This window comes from Schistocerca cancellata, chromosome 1 (genome assembly GCF_023864275.1).
Source record: "Schistocerca cancellata isolate TAMUIC-IGC-003103 chromosome 1, iqSchCanc2.1, whole genome shotgun sequence".
In the NCBI taxonomy this organism is placed as follows: domain Eukaryota; kingdom Metazoa; phylum Arthropoda; class Insecta; order Orthoptera; family Acrididae; genus Schistocerca; species Schistocerca cancellata.
This window is the reverse complement of record NC_064626.1, coordinates 175,119,250-175,138,552: the sequence shown is the minus strand read 5'-3', so window position 1 is coordinate 175,138,552 and position 19,303 is coordinate 175,119,250. Positions and strand designations below refer to the sequence as shown.

The following is a 19,303-nucleotide window of genomic DNA, read 5'->3' as shown; positions in this document are numbered from 1 at the left end:
AAGAGAAAAACGCCCAGTAAACTTGGCCAATACTATCACCTATAAAAATATGGAATACTTTTATTTTAACACCCTGTGTATGCCCAACCATTCATGCTGGCCAAACGTCAGATAAATCATTAAACGAATGTCAGCCAACGGGCAAGATTTCAAGAAGTGGCCACTGAACCATGATTTATTTTCAAAGTATATTCTCAAGAATTTGTTTTATTTACTAGCGATTCGTCAAGAACATTAACACATTTAATCACACTATGTGAGCGTGGAAGTAGTTGCCATGGAATAACTGATGAATTCATAATCAAACTCCTTTTTAACAAATGGTAGCATTTTTTAAAAGAAACAGATTTAAAATTATAATCAGAAAGCACCATCTAAATATCAAGTTACAATTTATTCAGAGGCAGAAAGAAACAAGTTTTGACTGTATGAGCTTTCAGGCAGAGAACCTTCCTGCTCCCTTTTGACACGGCTGTAGTTACGACCACTCACAACAGCCTCTGAAAGACTACACTGGTGCAAATCTGCAACACACCAGATGACTTTAAACTAAGAGTTTTAACAATTTAAACAAGCACACAAACTATGCACCCCCCCCCCCCCAGGAGGGATGGAAATGGTACAAAACACTAACAATTAAAATATTAACCTTGCCACCGAAGGTGCAACTTGATTTTAACTTCTAAGAAAAGGCTTGCAGTGAAAGGGTGGCAACTTCATATACTAAAATGATCATTTAAATAAAAGCCCATGAAATGCAATCTTATATAAAATTCTACAAGGTTGGACAAACAATAGTTAAGATGATCTACAGTACATAGACACCGCCTCTCAAGATCATAGGCAATAATATCAAAGTTTCCAAAGATCAAAACATATTTCAGGTATTAGGCCGTTACACTCCAAGCAATAAATTCGTTAACACACCAAATCCGACAAACATGACAGAGGCAGCTGCTAACGTACAGTAGATCAATAGGGAGATTACCGAACAACCCGAACCGCAGGTTGCTCTAACCCACCCCTACTCCACAAGGGAAAAACGGACCACCCAATTTATAAACAACCACCTTCCCGTGGGTGGGCAAACGGAGAAGAATGGTGGCACGACCCCAAAGCAAAATGGCTGGTGACCTCACCAAGAAAACAAGTAGAATTTAACAAGAGTAAATCAAACAAGATATCATCAATCACTTAACTTCTATTAAACTGCGATTTCTCGAGAACACCTGGCGCAGCACCCCCAAATCGCTCTCCCGAACCGTCCACTGCCAGCCGCTTCAACGGACGCAGGAAGGCATACCGATCTCTGGTCTCACAGCATCGCAGCTCGCACTGGCCAGATTGACGTCGTGGGTTGACTCCTGTTGCTCTCGTGTCAACCGCGAAGTCACTACCCCTCACTATACACTGCGGCCCACTGGACTCATGTGGCGACCTCACATGCGCCGACACTCAAGATGGACAAGTCATCTTGTGTCTCAGTGTGCGACTGACCAACCGATCGATCCAACCGCCAGTGACCATTGCCTGATCAAACTCGAGCAGACTGGCGGCCTAATGCGCAGACTCACATGCAGAACTAAGCCCCAACCGGGCGACCACTCACTGCGTTGTCTTACTGGCGGAGTTGAAAGACTCTCATTTTGCCAGCTGTAAAGGTTGATCCGAACGATAGACATACTAGCACCCCAAATGACAGACAGACAGTAACTGCCTAACAAATGCATGCGAGAGACAGACTAGCAAGCTGGGGACGGGAGACTGACCCAGATTGAGCGACTGGCGAGTTTTGTTTTTTTATTTATTGTGATTTCATCCTCCTGCCCCATATGGGCAGCGGAGGGCTGTCAGCGGCACAATACGCCGCTCTTCAGCCGAGTGACATAACAACTAAAACAATAATAAAATGCTACATATATAAGGCGATAAAAAGGGGTACATAAAACAGAGTAAGGGGAGATAATCAAGGTAAAAATACACTGACAGGGAGACGTTCATGAGCGACAATTAAAAAAGTCACCATAAAGTTAAAAAACACAGTTGGCGGTTCTTAAAACAGAAAGATGACACTGAATGCACATGCACAGGTTAAAAGTCGGCCACAGTATTAAAAACACTCCAGAGCAACACACTTAAATCCCACTTGGAGCACACACGGTGAAGTATAAAACTGCCAGGTGGGACCTGCCAAGGGAGAGATTGGAGAGGATGGAAAAGGAGGGAAGCCAAGGGGCAGCAGGGGAGGCGGCAGGATGAAGAGAGTAGGGGCATCAGCAGGTGCACGAAGAGGCAGGAGACTGGTGCAGCAGGAGATGAAGAGGGAAGACAAGGCAGGAGGGAGTGCAGAGACACTGAAAGGGAGCACAACAGATGGGGAGAGTAGGAGGGGGAAGCCGCTCAGGAGAAGGGAGGGGGAGGAGAGGGAGCCCTGAGGAGAAGGCAGGAGGATGGGGTTAGAGTTGGTGGAAGCTGAGAAGTTGAGTTGGGAAAGGAGGCGGAGGGTGTGGAGATGGAGAGAGGGTGGGACACAATGGTAAAGGCGCAGCAACGGGTTGGTGGTGGAGAGGAAGGGAGACACCAGGTGGTGAGAGGGATCAAGGCGGCGGACAGTATATAGTGTGTGGATGCGTTCAAGGGAAAGGAGAAGGTGGGGGAAGGGGATGAGGTCGTAGAGGATGCGCATGGGGGACGGAAGGTGGATGCAGAAGGCGAGGCCCGACTGGTGAGCTCATAGCGCCCCTTAAATGAACGTGAATAGGCAACCCTTCCCCTTTCCCATCAGAGGAATACACCAAAGCTGCGATTGCCACAGCGGCGCCACCACCAGCAATGGAGAGCGACTGCTTCACACTACACGCTGCGGCGCACACTTCAAAACAGCAATTTTTACCATGGCTCAGCCACGAATGGTCTCAACAAGTTTGTGAAAGATGAAGTTAGCTAATTTTATTCAGAGACCGTGCACCAAGCTGCATTGTGAGTAAAGGATATTTAGAGAAATGCCATTCATTTGACTGCATATTACAAATTACAAAATGTTCAAATGTTTGTGAATTCCTAAGAGTCCAAACTGCTGAGGTCATCGGTTCCTAGACTTACACATGACTTAAACTAACTTAAACTAAGATCATCTCACACACACCCATGCCCGAGGAATGATTCGAACCTCCGGCAGACGGGGCCGCGTAGTCCGTGACATGGCGCCTCAAACCACTCGGCCACTCGGCGCAGTTATTACAGATTACATTAATTCCTTGACAGCTTTTGATTTCCGATGTTGTGCGTCATACCTTTAGAATCTGAGATCCTGTCTCTCTCGCCTGTAAGCTCTTCACCTTCTTCCCCAGAGCCACAACGAACCCCGAGGCGTCAGTCGAATTGTTGGCAGTTCTGGCTTTAAAACAGCTGCCATCTGAAACCACAATGATCAAACGATCCTTTTAGAAATAACCAAAAATGTTGACCACTTTTTAAAAAAGCGCGAAGCTGGCTATCACAATATCTGCATAATTTTTAAAGTTATGGAAGTGAAAAATCCTGCTCAACCACTGTGTGTACGCGATATTGCATATTTTTTTCCATGTGGATACTGAAACTGTTATTATTATCACTACACACTCGCTGTACTTGGTACTTTCTTATTTTCAGGTGTTTTCGAAAAATCAGAGAAGAGGCATTAAGTGATTCATAGACAAATGAGGTACACGGTAAAAAATAAATGAACTTATTCCCAGAAGGATAAAAGGCGCATCGCGGACGCACCTGCGACGTGGGAACAACGGCAAAGAAGTCAAGTGAAAACAACGGCGAAAAATCGATGAAAGGCAAGGATCTGTCAATGTAAAATGAGACACCAATGGGTAGCGAAATTTCAGCGTTTCGACGAAATTTCAAGAAACCCCAGAAAGGCAATGTCAAGGAGAAACTAAAAATGACAACTGTTAAAATGTTATTTCGTAACACGCATACACGATTCACTTAGGAATCGTACCCGATGAAGAGGAAGTAAATTTCAAGAACAAAAGTGAATAAAAATGTATGCTATCTGTACGTCTCGTGCGAAAGAGATTCCGTAACGCAGTTATAGTGCTACGGCTGAAAAAGGATCATGTGACTGTTAGAAAATAGTTTACTACCTGTCACACGATTAATGTTTCCTGTGTTTGAACGTTAATAATCAGAACAGAAATAACAAGAATAATAAACTACGTTTAATTCAAAATCATGACTGTTGTAAACGTTAATAATTATGATATGCGTATGTTTCAGGGCAATTTTATTTCCTACGTTGTGTTGAATTATTTTTGGTTTAAGTGTGATATACACAATTATAATTTCTGCCTCCTTGTAAAGAGTTCAGAATGGAGTTACGTATTCTGGTGGTAAGTTATTCAATCACCTCTCATTTAACACATAGGAAGAAGTTGAGATCTCTACCAATTCAAAGGATACTTAACAATATACCTCACTAGCAACACTTTCTGCCAATTCTCTGAATGTCTCGATTCAGGGATTGAAAAGTTCTGTTAGCTACATGGCAAGGAGCAGACGTAGTTATAAAGCTTTAAGGCAAGTAATAAGATACTATAAATATGACTCAGTGTTCACAGATGTGAAAATATTTTCTTTGAAAAATACCATTGTAATCAAGTAAATAGTAGTACAAATGGCAGATAAACTGCAGCTGATAATAAAACGGAAGCAATTTTTTTCGAAGTAGAAGGTTTCTTACGATGAAATTTAGACACCACCAGCGTGAATACCATTAAGCTCTATAGTGACATTTTATTTTTAATACAGTATGGATTAAGTTTGTCTCATTTCCTGAACTTTTGTTACTCTCTCCCTTGCCTTGTTCCACATCCTTGAACATTGAACGGGAACGATGAATGAATGAATGAATGGACGAATGAAGGAATCTTACCGGTGAGAAGGTAACGATGAGTGAGCAGGGCAGCTGCGCATGCGTATTCGTGCCCGCGGCGCTCCTTGGTGCGCAGGTAGAGCTGCACGTGCCACGGCGCCGTCGAGGGCCGCCCGCTGAAGCACGCTGTGGACAAAACGAGCTCACGCTGTAGTCATATTTACGCGGGCAAGCAGTCAGACGTGTGATGCTGTTTTACGCGAGGGAGAAGGGAGTTCGAGTTTTAAAGAATTCGGGGTTGGGGGAAGGAAGGAAGGAGCGGTTACTGGTACACTATACCCTATCGTTCAGTACGTCGGTCGCATCAGTGACATCGAGAGGCAGTGCACTATGGAATGATAGGAACAGTTTGATACCTTACTGGGTAGATGGAAATACAATCTAAGACAAGAACAGTTACGAAGGAATTATCCGAATGCGGCGGAAATCGGTAAATGTGATGTACATGTACAGACAAACAAATGATTACAATTTCAGAAGAATTGGATGAGTTATTCAAGAGGAACAGTTTAACAAATTGAGCAAGTCAATAATGCGTTGGTCCACCTCTGTACTTAGGCAAGGAATTATTCGGTTTGGCACAGGTTGACAGAGTTGTTGGATATCCTCCTGAGGGGTGTCGCCCCAAATTCTGTCCAATTGGCGCGTTAGATCATCAAATTCAGAGCTGGTCGGACGGCCCTGCCCATAATGCTCCAAACGTTCTCAACTGGATTTGGCAGGCTTGCTGAAGTGTAAGCCCAGGATGGCATGCCAGGAAGTGAAAAAAAAGTAGAATATCCTCGACGTTTCCCTGTGCTGCAGATGACAACCTAAGGGGTCTTGCTATGAAAAGAAATCGCACCCCCACACCATCACTCCCTGTTGCCACGCCGTATGACGGGTGGCAGTCTGGTTGGTATCCCACCAGTCCCGTTCAGGGGTCGTAAGGATATGATACGAGCAACTAGGATGTGTACAAAGAGATACAGACGGAATTTTTTACCTCGCTTATTACGCGAATGGAATCGGAAAGTATATCAATAATATTGCTAAATGTTCCTCAGTGATCCACTGTATTTGACTTGCGGAGTATTTGTGTGTATATAGACAAAGAATACCACTAACCCACCAGGGTAGCCGAGAGCGCTAACGCGCTGCTTCCTGGACTCGGGTAGGCGCGCTGGCCCTAGATCGAATCCACTGGGTGCATTAACGACAAGAGCTGATGTGTCGGGCAGCCTGGATGTGGTTTTTAGGCGGTTTTCCACATCCCCCTAGGTGAATACCGGGCTGGTCCCCACGTTCCGCCTCAGTTACACGAGTCGCAGACATTTGTAACCCGTTCGCACTATTTCACGATTTACATTAGATGCAGACAGTTGGGGTACACTGATTCCGTCCCGGGGGGTACGGGGTGGCGGCAGGAAGGGCATCCGACCACCCCTATAAACTAACCTTGCCAAATCCGTTGTAAACAGGCCGACCCTGCGATCGCTACGGGACTAAGGCGTAAGCGAAAGAAACAAAGAAAGACAAAGAATACCACTGTTTAGGGTACACTGCAATACAAGATGATGTGGTGACCCAAATCTCGTCATTCACATCTGGCGTATTGTCTTCTGTCTACTTTACGCGAGTAGGCAGAGTATGGTTCAGGTCTCATTATGAAATGCATGATGCCTCTTTCTGGGTGCAAATACTGCTGTTTCATCCTCTCGCGAGTGTCCAGGCACCATTTGTGAACGTTAAGGCCCATGTCTCTGTGTCTACTCTCTTCACTACGTATTGGTTCGCCACAACTATAATTGGATTTTATTCGTCATTTGATCCCCAATTTTCTGACTAATTCTCTCAATGTGCTTTTACCGTAACCAGTAGCGCGTTTGTTATGGTCTATAGTCCGGAGTGTCGTTTGATACAGCTCTTCGCGCTAGTCTGCTCTGTGCAAGCCTCTTCATCTCTGAAAAATTATTGCAACAGCCTACATTCATTTCCACTTGCAAAATAAATTCCTACAGCTTTCTCCATCCATTTTTCCTTCCATTACTAAACTGACTATTCCTTGATACCTCAACTACCATCAACCAGCCCCTTATTTTAGTAAAGCTGCTCCATAAATTTATTTTTTCCCAATTCTATTCTATATCTCCTAAATCGTTATTTAATATGTCCATCTAATTTTCTGTTTTGTACAATACTACACTTCATACAAATCTATTCAGAAATTTCTCTTTTTCAAAAACTCTTTTCTTGCTATTGTCAGCCTGCACTTTATATCTACTGTACTTCCCCCATCATTAGTTACTTTACTGACCAAACGGCAAATCTCATCTACTACTTTTGGTTTCTCATTTCCTGATGTAATTCCGTCAGAATTAACTGACTTAATTCAACAAAATTGCATTACTCTTGTTCTACCTTTCTAATCTTACATTTTCTTTTCAATACACTATTCATTCAGTTCTACGCCTCTTCCAAATCCTTTGCTGTTTCTGATACAATTATAATGTCGTTGATAAACCTCAAAGTTTTTATTTTCTCTCACTGAACCGTAACTCCCTTCCGAAATTTCTTCTTGGTTTCCTTCACTGCCTGCCCACTGTAGAGATTAAATATCATCGAGTAGAGGTTACAATCCTGTCTTTCTTCTTGGTTTCCTTCACTGCCTGCCCACTGTAGAGATTAAATATCATCGAGTAGAGGTTACAATCCTGTCTTTCTTCTTGGTTTCCTTCACTGCCTGCCCACTGTAGAGATTAAATATCATCGAGTAGAGGTTACAATCCTGTCTTTCTTCCTTCTCAACTATTGCTTCCTTCTCGTGTCCTTCGAGTCTTATAACTGCAGATTGGTTTCCGTATAAGTATTTACTCCTGCTACGTTCGGTATTTCAAAGAGTATATTCTGGGCAACAATTTCATGAAATTAACGTAAATTTACAAATGATATAAAATGTGACAAAAGTCATGCGACGGCGATCTGCACATATACAGACGGCGCAACACAAGGTATAAATGGCCTGTTCACTGGCGGAGCTATCATTTGTACTGAGGTGATTCATGTGAAAAGTTTTCCGACGTGATTATGGCCGTAAAGTGGGAATTAACAGACTTTGAACGTCGAATAGTAGTTGGAGTTAGATGCATTGGTGATTCTATTTCGGAAATCGTTAGGGAATACAATATTACGGGATCCACAGTGTCAAAGGTTTGCTGAGAATACCAGATTTCAGGTATTACCTCTCACCATGGGCAACGCAGTGATCGACGGCGTTCACTTAATGAGAGAGCGCAGCAACGTTTGCGTAGCGTTGTCAGTGCTAACAGACAAGCAACACTAAGTGAAATAATCGCATAAATCAATGTGGGGCGTACGACGAACATAAGAGTCCCGATTTCAGTTGGTAGATTTCGAGTTTGTCGCAGACCCTACAAAGCCATGGACCAAGTTGTCAACACGGCACTTCGCAAGCTGGTGGGGGCTCCATAAAGGTGTGAGATGTGTTCCCACTGGGTCCGCTGGTCCAACTGAATCGATCACTGACTTGAAATGCTTAAGTTCGGCTACCTTGAGACCGTTTTCTGCCATTCATGGACTTCATATTCCCAAGTAACGATGGACTTTTGATGGATGACCATGTGTCAGGTGTCCAGGCCGCAATTGTATGCAGCTGATTTGAAGAACATTCTGGATAATTCGAGCGGATGATTTGGACATCTAGATTGCCCGACATTAATTCCATCGAACATTTGTGGGACAGAATCGAGAGAGCAGTTTGAGCACAAAATCCTGCACCGGCAACATTTTTGCAATTATGGAGGACTATAGAGGCAGCATGGTAGGCGACGAGTTACTGGCAGAAATGAAGCTGTGAGGACGGGGCATGAGTCGTGCTTGGCTACCTCTGATGGTAGGCACTTGCCCGCGAAGGGCAAAGGTCCCGAGTTCGAGTCTCGGTCCGGCACACAGTTTTAATCTGCCAGGAAGTTTCAGCACGGTACAAAATTTCTACAGTGGGCTTCCAAAGACATGAGTCCACGTCAGGTCGAGTTGCTGCTCTGCGGCGGGCAAATGAAGATCGGACACGACATTAGGAGGTATTCCGTGACTTTTGCAACCTCGGTGTATATGTAAGACTGCCTTTGATCCGTGTACCTCCAGAGATAAGCCGTGTGATCAGTTTTGGCTCGCGTGTTCCTGCATTTCTCCAGAAGCAAACGTGATCTTCCTCGAGGGTCGATTCTACCACCCGACCTTGGGGAAGATGACTTTAGCTTCCGGAGAAATGTAGGAACGCGCGAGGCACAACTTATCTTTGAATGAGAGATTTCTAAGACAGCTAAGAAAGTGGCATAGCGCAGGCTGAGGCTAGAGGCAACTCACAGGAGAGCAGCAAGCGGCGCAGCAGCGGCAGCTGGCTGTCGACGGCGCTGAAGACGTGCTGGCCGGCGACACAGCGGCCCGGCTGGTCCCAGTCGCGGTGCGCCGTGTTCACGCTGGCCACGCCCTCGAGCAGCCAGCGGCCGTCGGCAGCGCGCCACACTAGGCCGCTGCCCCTCGCGTGTTGGCACACCGGCTCTGCAACCAGCAGGATTTGCCTCACTCACTCACACTATTTTCTCGAGTCAGAAACACACAAATTTACAGTAGCCATACACATCATATACACTCCTGGAAATGGACACACATTGACACATTGACACCGGTGTGTCAGACCCACCATACTTGCTCCGGACACTGCGAGAGGGCTGTACAAGCAATGATCACACGCACGGCACAGCGGACACACCAGGAACCGCGGTGTTGGCCGTCGAATGGCGCTAGCTGCACAGCATTTGTGCACCGCCGCCGTCAGTGTCAGCCAGTTTGCCGTGGCATACGGAGCTCCATCGCAGTCTTTAACACTGGTAGCATGCCGCGACAGCGTGGACGTGAACCGTATGTGCAGTTGACGGACTTGGAGCGATGGCGTATAGTGGGCATGCGGGAGGCCGGGTGGACGTACCGCCGAATTGCTCAATACGTGGGGCGTGAGGTCTCCACAGTACATCGATGTTGTCGCCAGTGGTCGGCGGAAGGTGCACGTGCCCGTCGACCTGGGACCGGACCGCAGCGACGCACGGATGCACGCCAAGACCGTAGGATCCTACGCAGTGCCGTAGGGGACCGCACCGCCACTTCCCAGCAAATTAGGGACACTGTTGCTCCTGGGGTATCGGCGAGGACCATTCGCAACCGTCTCCATGAAGCTGGGCTACGGTCCCGCACACCGTTAGGCCGTCTTCCGCTCACGCCCCAACATCGTGCAGCCCGCCTCCAGTGGTGTCGCGACAGGCGTGAATGGAGGGACGAATGGAGACGTGTCGTCTTCAGCGATGAGAGTCGCTTCTGCCTTGGTGCCAATGATGGTCGTATGCGTGTTTGGCGCCGTGCAGGTGAGCGCCACAATCAGGACTGCATACGACCGAGGCACACAGGGCCAACACCCGGCATCATGGTGTGGGGAGCGATCTCCTACACTGGCCGTACACCACTGGTGATCGTCGAGGGGACACTGAATAGTGCACGGTACATCCAAACCGTCATCGAACCCATCCTTCTACCATTCCTAGACCGGCAAGGGAACTTGCTGTTCCAACAGGACAATGCACGTCCGCATGTATCCCGTGCCACCCAACGTGCTCTAGAAGGTGTAAGTCAACTACCCTGGCCAGCAAGATCTCCGGATCTGTCCCCCATTGAGCATGTTTGGGACTGGATGAAGCGTCGTCTCACGCGGTCTGCACGTCCAGCACGAACGCTGGTCCAACTGAGGCGCCAGGTGGAAATGGCATGGCAAGCCGTTCCACAGGACTACATCCAGCATCTCTACGATCGTCTCCATGGGAGAATAGCAGCCTGCATTGCTGCGAAAGGTGGATATACACTGTACTAGTGCCGACATTGTGCATGCTCTGTTGCCTGTGTCTATGTGCCTGTGGTTCTGTCAGTGTGATCATGTGATGTATCTGACCCCAGGAATGTGTCAATAAAGTTTCCCCTTCCTGGGACAATGAATTCACGGTGTTCTTATTTCAATTTCCAGGAGTGTATATATATATACAGGGTTATTACAAATGATTGAAGGGGTTTCACAGCTCTACAATAACTTTATTATTTGAGATATTTTCACAATGCTTTGCACACACATACAAAAACTCAAAAAAAATTTTTAGGCATTCACAAATGTTCGATATGTGCCCCTTTAGTGATTCGGCAGACATCAAGCCGACAATCAAGTTCCTCCCACACTCGGCGCAGCATGTCCCCATCAATGAGTTCGAAAGCGTCGTTGATGCGAGCTCGCAGTTCTGGCACGTTTCTTGGTAGAGGAGGTTTAAACACTGAATCTTTCACGTAACCCCACAGAAAGAAATCGCATGGGGTTAAGTCGGGAGAGCGTGGAGGCCATGACATGAATTGCAGATCATGATCTCCACCACGACCGATCCATCGGTTTTCCAATCTCCTGTTTAAGAAATGCCGAACATCATGATGGAAGTGCGGTGGAGCTCCATCCTGTTGACCGTCGGCTGTGGTACGTTTAGCTCCCTGCTTGCTTTATTCGTCGACTTCCGCGGGCTACGCGTGAAACTTGGCCGCACGCGTTCAACCGTTTCTTCGCTCACTGCAGGCCGACCCGTTGATTTCCCCTTACAGAGGCAACCAGAAGCTTTAAACTGCGCATACCATCGCCGAATGGAGTTAGCAGTTGGTGGATCTTTGTTGAACTTCGTCCTGAAGTGTCGTTGCACTGTTATGACTGACTGATGTGAGTGCATTTTAAGCACGACATACGATTTCTCGGCTCCTGTCGCCATTTTGTCTCACTGCGCTCTCGAGCGCTCTGGCAGCAGAAACCTGAAAATATATATATATATATATATATATATATATATATATACACACAAATTGTATTTATAAGATATATATATATATATATATATACAAATTGTATTTATATTACATGTGCCCAGTACTCTGCAACGTCCAAGGCGCTTGGAGTGACTTGCAGAAGATCAATCTTCGTGCAGGATGTAGGGCACAAAAGGCACTGGAGCATGTGGCTTGTGGTTTGCTCTTGTCCACAACCACAGGACGTATCTTCTGTTATGAAGCCCCATCTCTTCAGGTTGTCTCTGGATCGTCCAACTCCTGATCGCAATCTGTTTAAAGATTTCCACACCAGTCAGCTCTCGTTGTGTCCAGGTGGTAGTTCTTCAGCTTCTGGCGTCTGCAGGTGAGGCGTCGACTTCTTCCATAACTCCAGCCTTGCCTTCTCTGGTGAAATGGTGAGCTTCTCGGATGTTCTCAGGAGGCTGTTCCGCGATTTCAGCCGTTGCTGTGGTGGATTATGTCCGTGCAGTGGATGGGCACTGTCCTTTTCCACTTTCAGTCTCTCTTTGTTGGCAGCCAGGCAGTACCCATGGTGGCGCTATTCCAGCCAGGCAGTAGAGCTCATCAGTTGGGGTAGGTCTTAAGCAACCTGTGATTAACCTGCAGGTTTCGTTGAGAGCAATGTCTACTTGTCTGGCATGAGATGACCTGTACCAGACTGGAGAAGCATATTCAGCAGTAGCGAAGCACAGTGCCATTGCAGAACAGCGAATACTCGTAGTTTGTGGATGTGATCCCCACTGTGTCCCCGCTAGTTTGCGAATTAGGTTGTTTCGAGCGGAGCTTTTCATTTTGATGTTCTTGCAGTGAGTTTTGAATGTCACAGTTCTATCGAGAGTGACTCCCAAGTATTTAGGTGCGTGATGATGCTGGAGTTGGATGCCTGACCATGCAATATGTAGCTCACGATTAGCTTCCCTTGTGTCTTTGAAGGGTTTGGTCTGAGCTGGTTCCGATTGTTGTAGCTTGACAGTGTTCTAAGTGCTGTTGTCAGGTTTCTTTCCACTCTTCAAAAGCATGAGCTCTGCGTAGCAAGGGCTAGGTCATCTGCATCTAAGAATCTCCTTGTGCCTGGGATCAATGGCTGGTCGTTGGTATAAATGTTGAAGAGAAGTGGGGCGTACACATAGTTCACTCCCAGCCTGTCGAAGCCTGGACCCAACACTTAAAAAAAGCAGCAAAATTTACTGGCTTATTGCACATCAACTGAACAATTTGTTGTTAAAGTTTGACACAGTCACGAAGAGGGAGGAAGCAGGGCTGCGAAGGGGGCTACATGCATGTGATGCCAGGGTTGGGGTAGGGAAATTGTGTTAAGTTGTGTACTTATGGTTAGTCACTTTTTGTTTTCGTCTATTGTATTTAAATTCCCCATCAGGACGGGCTGGCAGCAGCATATACGTTGCTCTTCGGCCGAAAGACATAGAACAAACAATAGAAGACATTTAAAAATAACAAAGGAGAAAACATGGTGAACGTAGATGTAGAAAAGGGGGAACATCATGGAAGACAATAGACAAAAAATGGGCGACTGTAAAATGGAGATCAAAACCGTAAAAAAAATAGCGCACACAAAAAACAACACACTGGGACAATTAAAAGAACACAAGGCACACGAAAGACATAGAACAAACAATAGAAGAAAAAAATGGTTCAAATGGCTCTGAGCACTATGGGCCTTAACATCTTAGGTAATCAGTCCCCTAGAACTTAGAGCTACTTAAACCTAACTAACCTAAGGACATCACACACATCCATGCCCAAGGCAGGATTCGAACCTGCGTCCGTAGCAGTCCTGCGGTTCCGGACTGCAGCGTCTAGAACCGCACGGCCACCGCGGCCGGCAAACAATAGAAGACATTTAAACATAACAAAGGAGAAAACATGGTGAACATAGTTATAAAAAAGGGGGGGGGGAACTTCATGGAAGACAATAGACAAAAAAGGGGCGACTGCAAAATGGAGAAAAAAACCGTAAAATGTAGCGCACACAAAAAACCACACACTGGTACAATTAAAAGAACACAAGGCACAGTATCACCGGAGCATAAAAGTATCAACAGATGGCGTAGCACGTAACAAACACTGACAGTAACACTAAGTACAAGGCCAGCACACAATTAAAATCACACCCTTCGACACACAGGAGAAACAGCACTAAACACAACAATGACGTGGCACACTGACAGTGATCAAAACGGAGGATCTTCCAGGCGCAAGGATATGAGGGAGAACGGAAGAAGGGAGGGAGGGGAAGAGAGGGGGGCAGATGGGCGGGGGGCGCGCCGAAGAGGGCCAGGTAGGGAGGGACGTGGGAGGGAAAGAGGCAAGGATGGGGTGCAGGGTCTCAGGAGGGGCAGGAGGAAAATCCGCTCTGGGAGAAGGAGGGGAGAGGAAAAAGAGGGCCGTGGGGAGGGGGGGGGGGGGGGACAAGGCCAGGTTATAGTTGGAAGGAAGGGTATATGTCACGGCGAAGTTCATCATCCGGGAGGGGGGATGTATACATATGATTAACAAGTTTTCAGGCAAGTCGAGACGTATTCTTCAGGGACGTCCTTGTCCTGCACAGACTATTCTTATTTTAGAAATAAATCCTTCATTTCATAATTTTTCGCTGTTTGCTAATTTCGCAGCCATAGGCCTTTTCAAGCTGCTGGCTCTTGTTTGATAATAGTAGCTTTTACGTTTTACTCACGCCATCTTCATTTCCAGCCTAAATGGAAAGGGCAGCCATTAGACTGAAGTACGGCCAGTTAGAGGATTCGGTTAACAAGCTGTTCACTAGTGTGCGCCCTCCGGTTGTCTACAGTTCTCTCATAGGAGAAGACGACGAAAAAGTTGAAGCAGTTATCTGGCGAATGAAGCAGACGGACATTGACACTGCCGAAAGGAAACAGTGTCATCCATCACACATCTGTTTGGTTCTTTGCCCCTTCAGAACACGATTTTATTCGATGAATTTATCCAATACACAGGTACCGGTAGCCATAGTATGAAAGAACGACAATTTGATTTTTTTTTCTGTACGTGCACTTTCTAGTACATTAGATCTGTTTGTCCATAATCGTTATGTTCTACGTTTTGTTTTGAATGGATAATGTGTGAGTCTGTCGTCCACGTCGAAGAGACCATAGATGGTACAGGCAGAGTCACTTGTTATGTTCGAGTAGCCCTTACTTGCCAATAGTAAAACAAAACAAATTTAACAGTAGCGAATGGAATGTTGTGTTAATTTTACGTTGAGAATATTTAAGTATTTCGTGTGCAGTTTTCGATTACATCAAGCACTCCCCCTGGTGAGTGAACTGCGGCACAGGCTTTGTCTCAGGACGCTGAACAGACAAAGGAGAAAAGAAATCCTTGACCAAATTTGAATTAGTAATCATTTTTTACTTAAATCATTTTGAGTAGTTAAAATTTCTTGCTGCGAAGGAGAACAGAAATACTTCACTAAATTTTAATCAGTAATAATATTTTTATTTAAATCATTTGCTGCAAAGGAGAATAGAAGTGCTTGACTAAATTTGGGTCAGTAATCACTTCCTACTTAAATAATCTTGGTTGGTTAAAATATCTTGTTGAAATGGTAAGTAAAAGAGGCTTGGCTACATCACACACGTGGCGAGGTCACAACGGGCTAACACCCATGCCTGTAGCGTCAATAGAAAGACTTCGTGTGGCAATGATAATTTAATTTAGAAATGTTTCGTGTGAAGTTCTTTTAAGTGTTGGTACTGCGAGAGAGAATAAAGGTGAGTTATTAGTTAATTGGCAGTGGCTCCACATTGAGTTGCTCTGCACCAGGGAATGAGCTTGAATGTTCCAGAGTTTAAGATAGATTTGATAGGAAGAGTTGCATGTGTGAAACATGAAAAAATATTACTAGGTTGTGAAACTAACTTGGTCATGGTATATGATGGTGAATAATATTGGCACAAGAGGAAAAATGGCGCACAAAAGATTTTGCCATGATCTTTACAACAGTAGGCAAGCGATCTGTGACATTGGGTTAAAATTTTAACTGTGGGGAAACGGGAGTGATAGTTAGATGAATAATTTTGGTGTGTTTCGTTTCTGTGAAAGAGATATTCATTTTTTTCCAGATTTATTCCCTGTAATTTTAAGGGGATTTGCAAACCAGGTATTGAACCAAAGCTATTTCGTATTAGACAGTTATTGATATTTCAATGATTCCATGTTTGATCGCTTTTTTAAATTTATTTTCGGTTATTTGTAAGTGAGTTCTCGGTGGGTGTACAAACCAGATATTGAACCAAAACGATTTAATGTTAAACAGTTGATCAGTATTTCAGTGATTCTGTGGTTGAATCTTATGGGTGAGCGGAAGTATGGCAATATGGTAGAGGACATCCTGATTCTGTCAGTAACAGTGCAAATAGAGTAGACTTTTCCGAGATCATAGGTATTTGCAATGTTAACGAAGTATCATGCCGGCTGGGTAAAGCTGTATATTGTAAGATTTTTTTTTAACCCCATGAGTTAATCTGGTCACAATTAATTAGTAGACGGCAGCCATTTGTCTTCTGACAACCTATCACCTGTTTCTTTTCCGCCAGAATCCTGATGATTTGCAATAGTTACACAAAGGATAATAGTATGACAGTCTACGTGAGTAAATTGCACTGTGATTTGAATAGATTCTGAGTCGATGCAGCGGTAATGTAAATTAACTCTGTAATATTGATAGTTTGTCAGATAGAAAATTCAGTTGTGCAAATGTAAAACAATGAAAATCATATTACAGCTATAAGATCAGATTCTTGAGACATAACCACCGATGTGAGTGGTTGTCAATGACGTTATGATTAAAAGAACACACTACAATACTTGCTCGTCCGTACCATTAATAATACGAAGTTCACTTGCTATATCACGTATGTAGTGGGCCTGGCTAATACATACGCAGGGAGAGTAGTGCCCTCTCACTGAGTGTTCGAATTCGGAAGACTTCAAAAACTCAGTTACAGTCATGGCAGGCCAAGTAACTTTTATTGAATGCCGCACTACACTTCAAAGTGACATAGATACATGAAACTATGTTTCAGCACATTTACCAAGCTTCTGTATACAGCGTTCGGAACGTTCTAACGATCATTCAAATCCTCGGTGACAGAAACCCTCTTCTTTGGCCAAGGAGACATTCGAGATTATGAACGTCCTCATCGCTGGAACTGCACACGACCCAGACCATTACAGAGCCTCCACCAGTTTGAACAGTCCCCTGCTGACATGCAGAGTCCGTAGATTCATGAGGTTGTCTCTATACGCGAACAAGTCCGTCTGCTCGATTTGAAACAAGGCTCGTCCGACCAGGCAACATGTTTCCAGTTATCAACAGCCCAATGTCGGTGTCGACGGGCCCAGGATAGGCGTAAAGCTTTGTATCATGCAGTCATCAAGGGTACTCGAGTGGGCGTTCGGCTCCGAAAGCCCCTATCGATAATGTTTCGTTGAATGGTTCGCACACTGACACTTGTTGTTGGCCCAGCCGTGAAATCTGCAGCAATTTGCGGAAGGGTGCACTTCTGTTGAATCTTCGTTGGTCCCGTTGTTGGAGGATATTTTTCCGGCCGCAACGATGTCGGAGATTTGGTGTTTGACCGGATTCCTGATATTCACGATACACTCGTGAAATGGTCGTACAGGAAGAAATCCCCACTTCATCACTACTTCGGAGATGCTATGCCGCATCGCTCGTGCGCCGACTATAACACCACGTTCAAACTCACTTGAATCTTGATAATCTGCCACTGTAGAAGCAGTAACCGATCTAACAACTGCCCCAGACACTTGCTGCCTTATGTTGGCGTTGCCGACGGCAGCGCCGTATTCTGCATGTTTTTGAAGACTTGCGCCTATACCAGTTTCTTTGGCGGTTCACTTTAGAATACAATAGAAAGGCAACACCGCTACCAAAATGAAGGAAACTAGACAGCTCTATGCCGTGTTTTTGGAAGGCAAAACAAAAAGGCATTGTGTATGACAGTGCTTAAGGACATTAGGACACCTCGGGGAAAATAATAAATTCAAATACTCACATAAAGTTAAACACGTTAATGTTCTTTCTATACTAGTGTATAACACAAATGTAATAAACCACTAACAGATATTTTTAAACAGTACGCACTTCAAATAAGGTCCATTCGTATGAAGCTTTGTAGCCTTTTTGTGCATTTATACGCTGGGGAAACGTTAGGCATGATTTCGAAAGCAGTTCGGCAGTTGACTGTCTTACAAGTCCGTACACCATACTATCCTACTTTTAAAACAACCACAAAATGAGGAGTGACTGAAATGAGAAAGCCGTTCGGCTGAAATCGGAACTTGGTCATGTCCGCTACTTTTGAGAGGATTCCTCGTATTTCGTTGCTTATGTATTACAACCTGCACGTTACGTACGACACCATGCTGTTTCATGGCAACGACGCATTAAAAATTTATCCCAAAAACTTCACTCTAGGTACGATTTGTTATAATTAAATGTCAGTTAAAGACACATTAGCTGTAAAAGTTCCCGGGAGATTCGAAGATGAACAATAATGGTGTCCGATCATTGTGCTCACGTGGTTAGAGACGTGCAGTTAGGAGTCGAAGTACGTTCGCTTCCTGGTACATGTAACTTTTTTTTTTCATTTTTCCATTTGTAACACATTCTGTCTTTTTCATGTAACAGAAGAATGTGCTGTAATATTGGGTGTTATTTACATAAAAGAACACGAGTTTCTTCGATCTTGTATTTTCAGTGTCATCAAAAAGCGAAAAATGAAACCGGTGTCAGTGAAGTCACAAATATTTGACAGCTATTTTCCGAATATGTCACAATATCTGAGGGTGTGGCTAGGGAGGAAAATAGAGTGCAGTTTAATTTGTTGCGAATGAAACAAGCAGCAATCATATTTATAGTCCTGCGTGTCACAGACATTTAGCTACTATCTAATCCTTAACAACGCTATCGAAAATTTGGTGGTCATGACAAGGTACGCACCACACAGCGAGAGACGTACGTCACCTGACCGATTTACGATTTGAGCCGAACGCCCGTTGCTCCTTATGGTACTTTCTCATTTCAATCACTCGCACACAATGACTTCCGAAAAAATGTGCTGTCAGCACAGCATGGCTGGAACGCGGCACTAGCTCAGCCAGGTTGGAGCAGCAGTGAGGCCTGCATGTCCATGGCTCGCCCGACCGTTGCCGCCACGCATCACTTGAGCCGGGGACGGTCTTCGTGGATCGTCGGTCGGTTGTCCTACTGGACGACGTCAATTGGCTCGCCGATCGCTTACGGGTTGGCTGTGTGTGTGTATCAACTCCCGACTTGTTTTCGTGATTGCACAACCACTGCTGAATGTCGTTCGAGTCTTCGTGCAAGTATTTGTCAAACTGTTTGTGTTGTTGGTATCATTTCCACTGACAACTTGTTTTAAATGTTGTCGG

The 19,303-nt window shown here is 45.1% G+C and overlaps 1 protein-coding gene across 1 annotated transcript in view; it reads right to left on the bottom strand.

Moving 5' to 3' along the window:
• Nucleotides 1-19,303, bottom strand: part of LOC126161494 (uncharacterized) — a 120,508-nt gene that overhangs the window by 14,500 nt on the left and 86,705 nt on the right. Inside the window, exons 7-9 of the mRNA XM_049917429.1 lie at nt 9,293-9,487; nt 4,928-5,053; nt 3,294-3,415 (exon numbers count right to left, since the gene is read on the bottom strand). Coding sequence (XP_049773386.1) covers nt 3,294-3,415; nt 4,928-5,053; nt 9,293-9,487 — 443 coding nt within the window. The remainder of the gene's footprint in view (nt 1-3,293; nt 3,416-4,927; nt 5,054-9,292; nt 9,488-19,303) is intronic.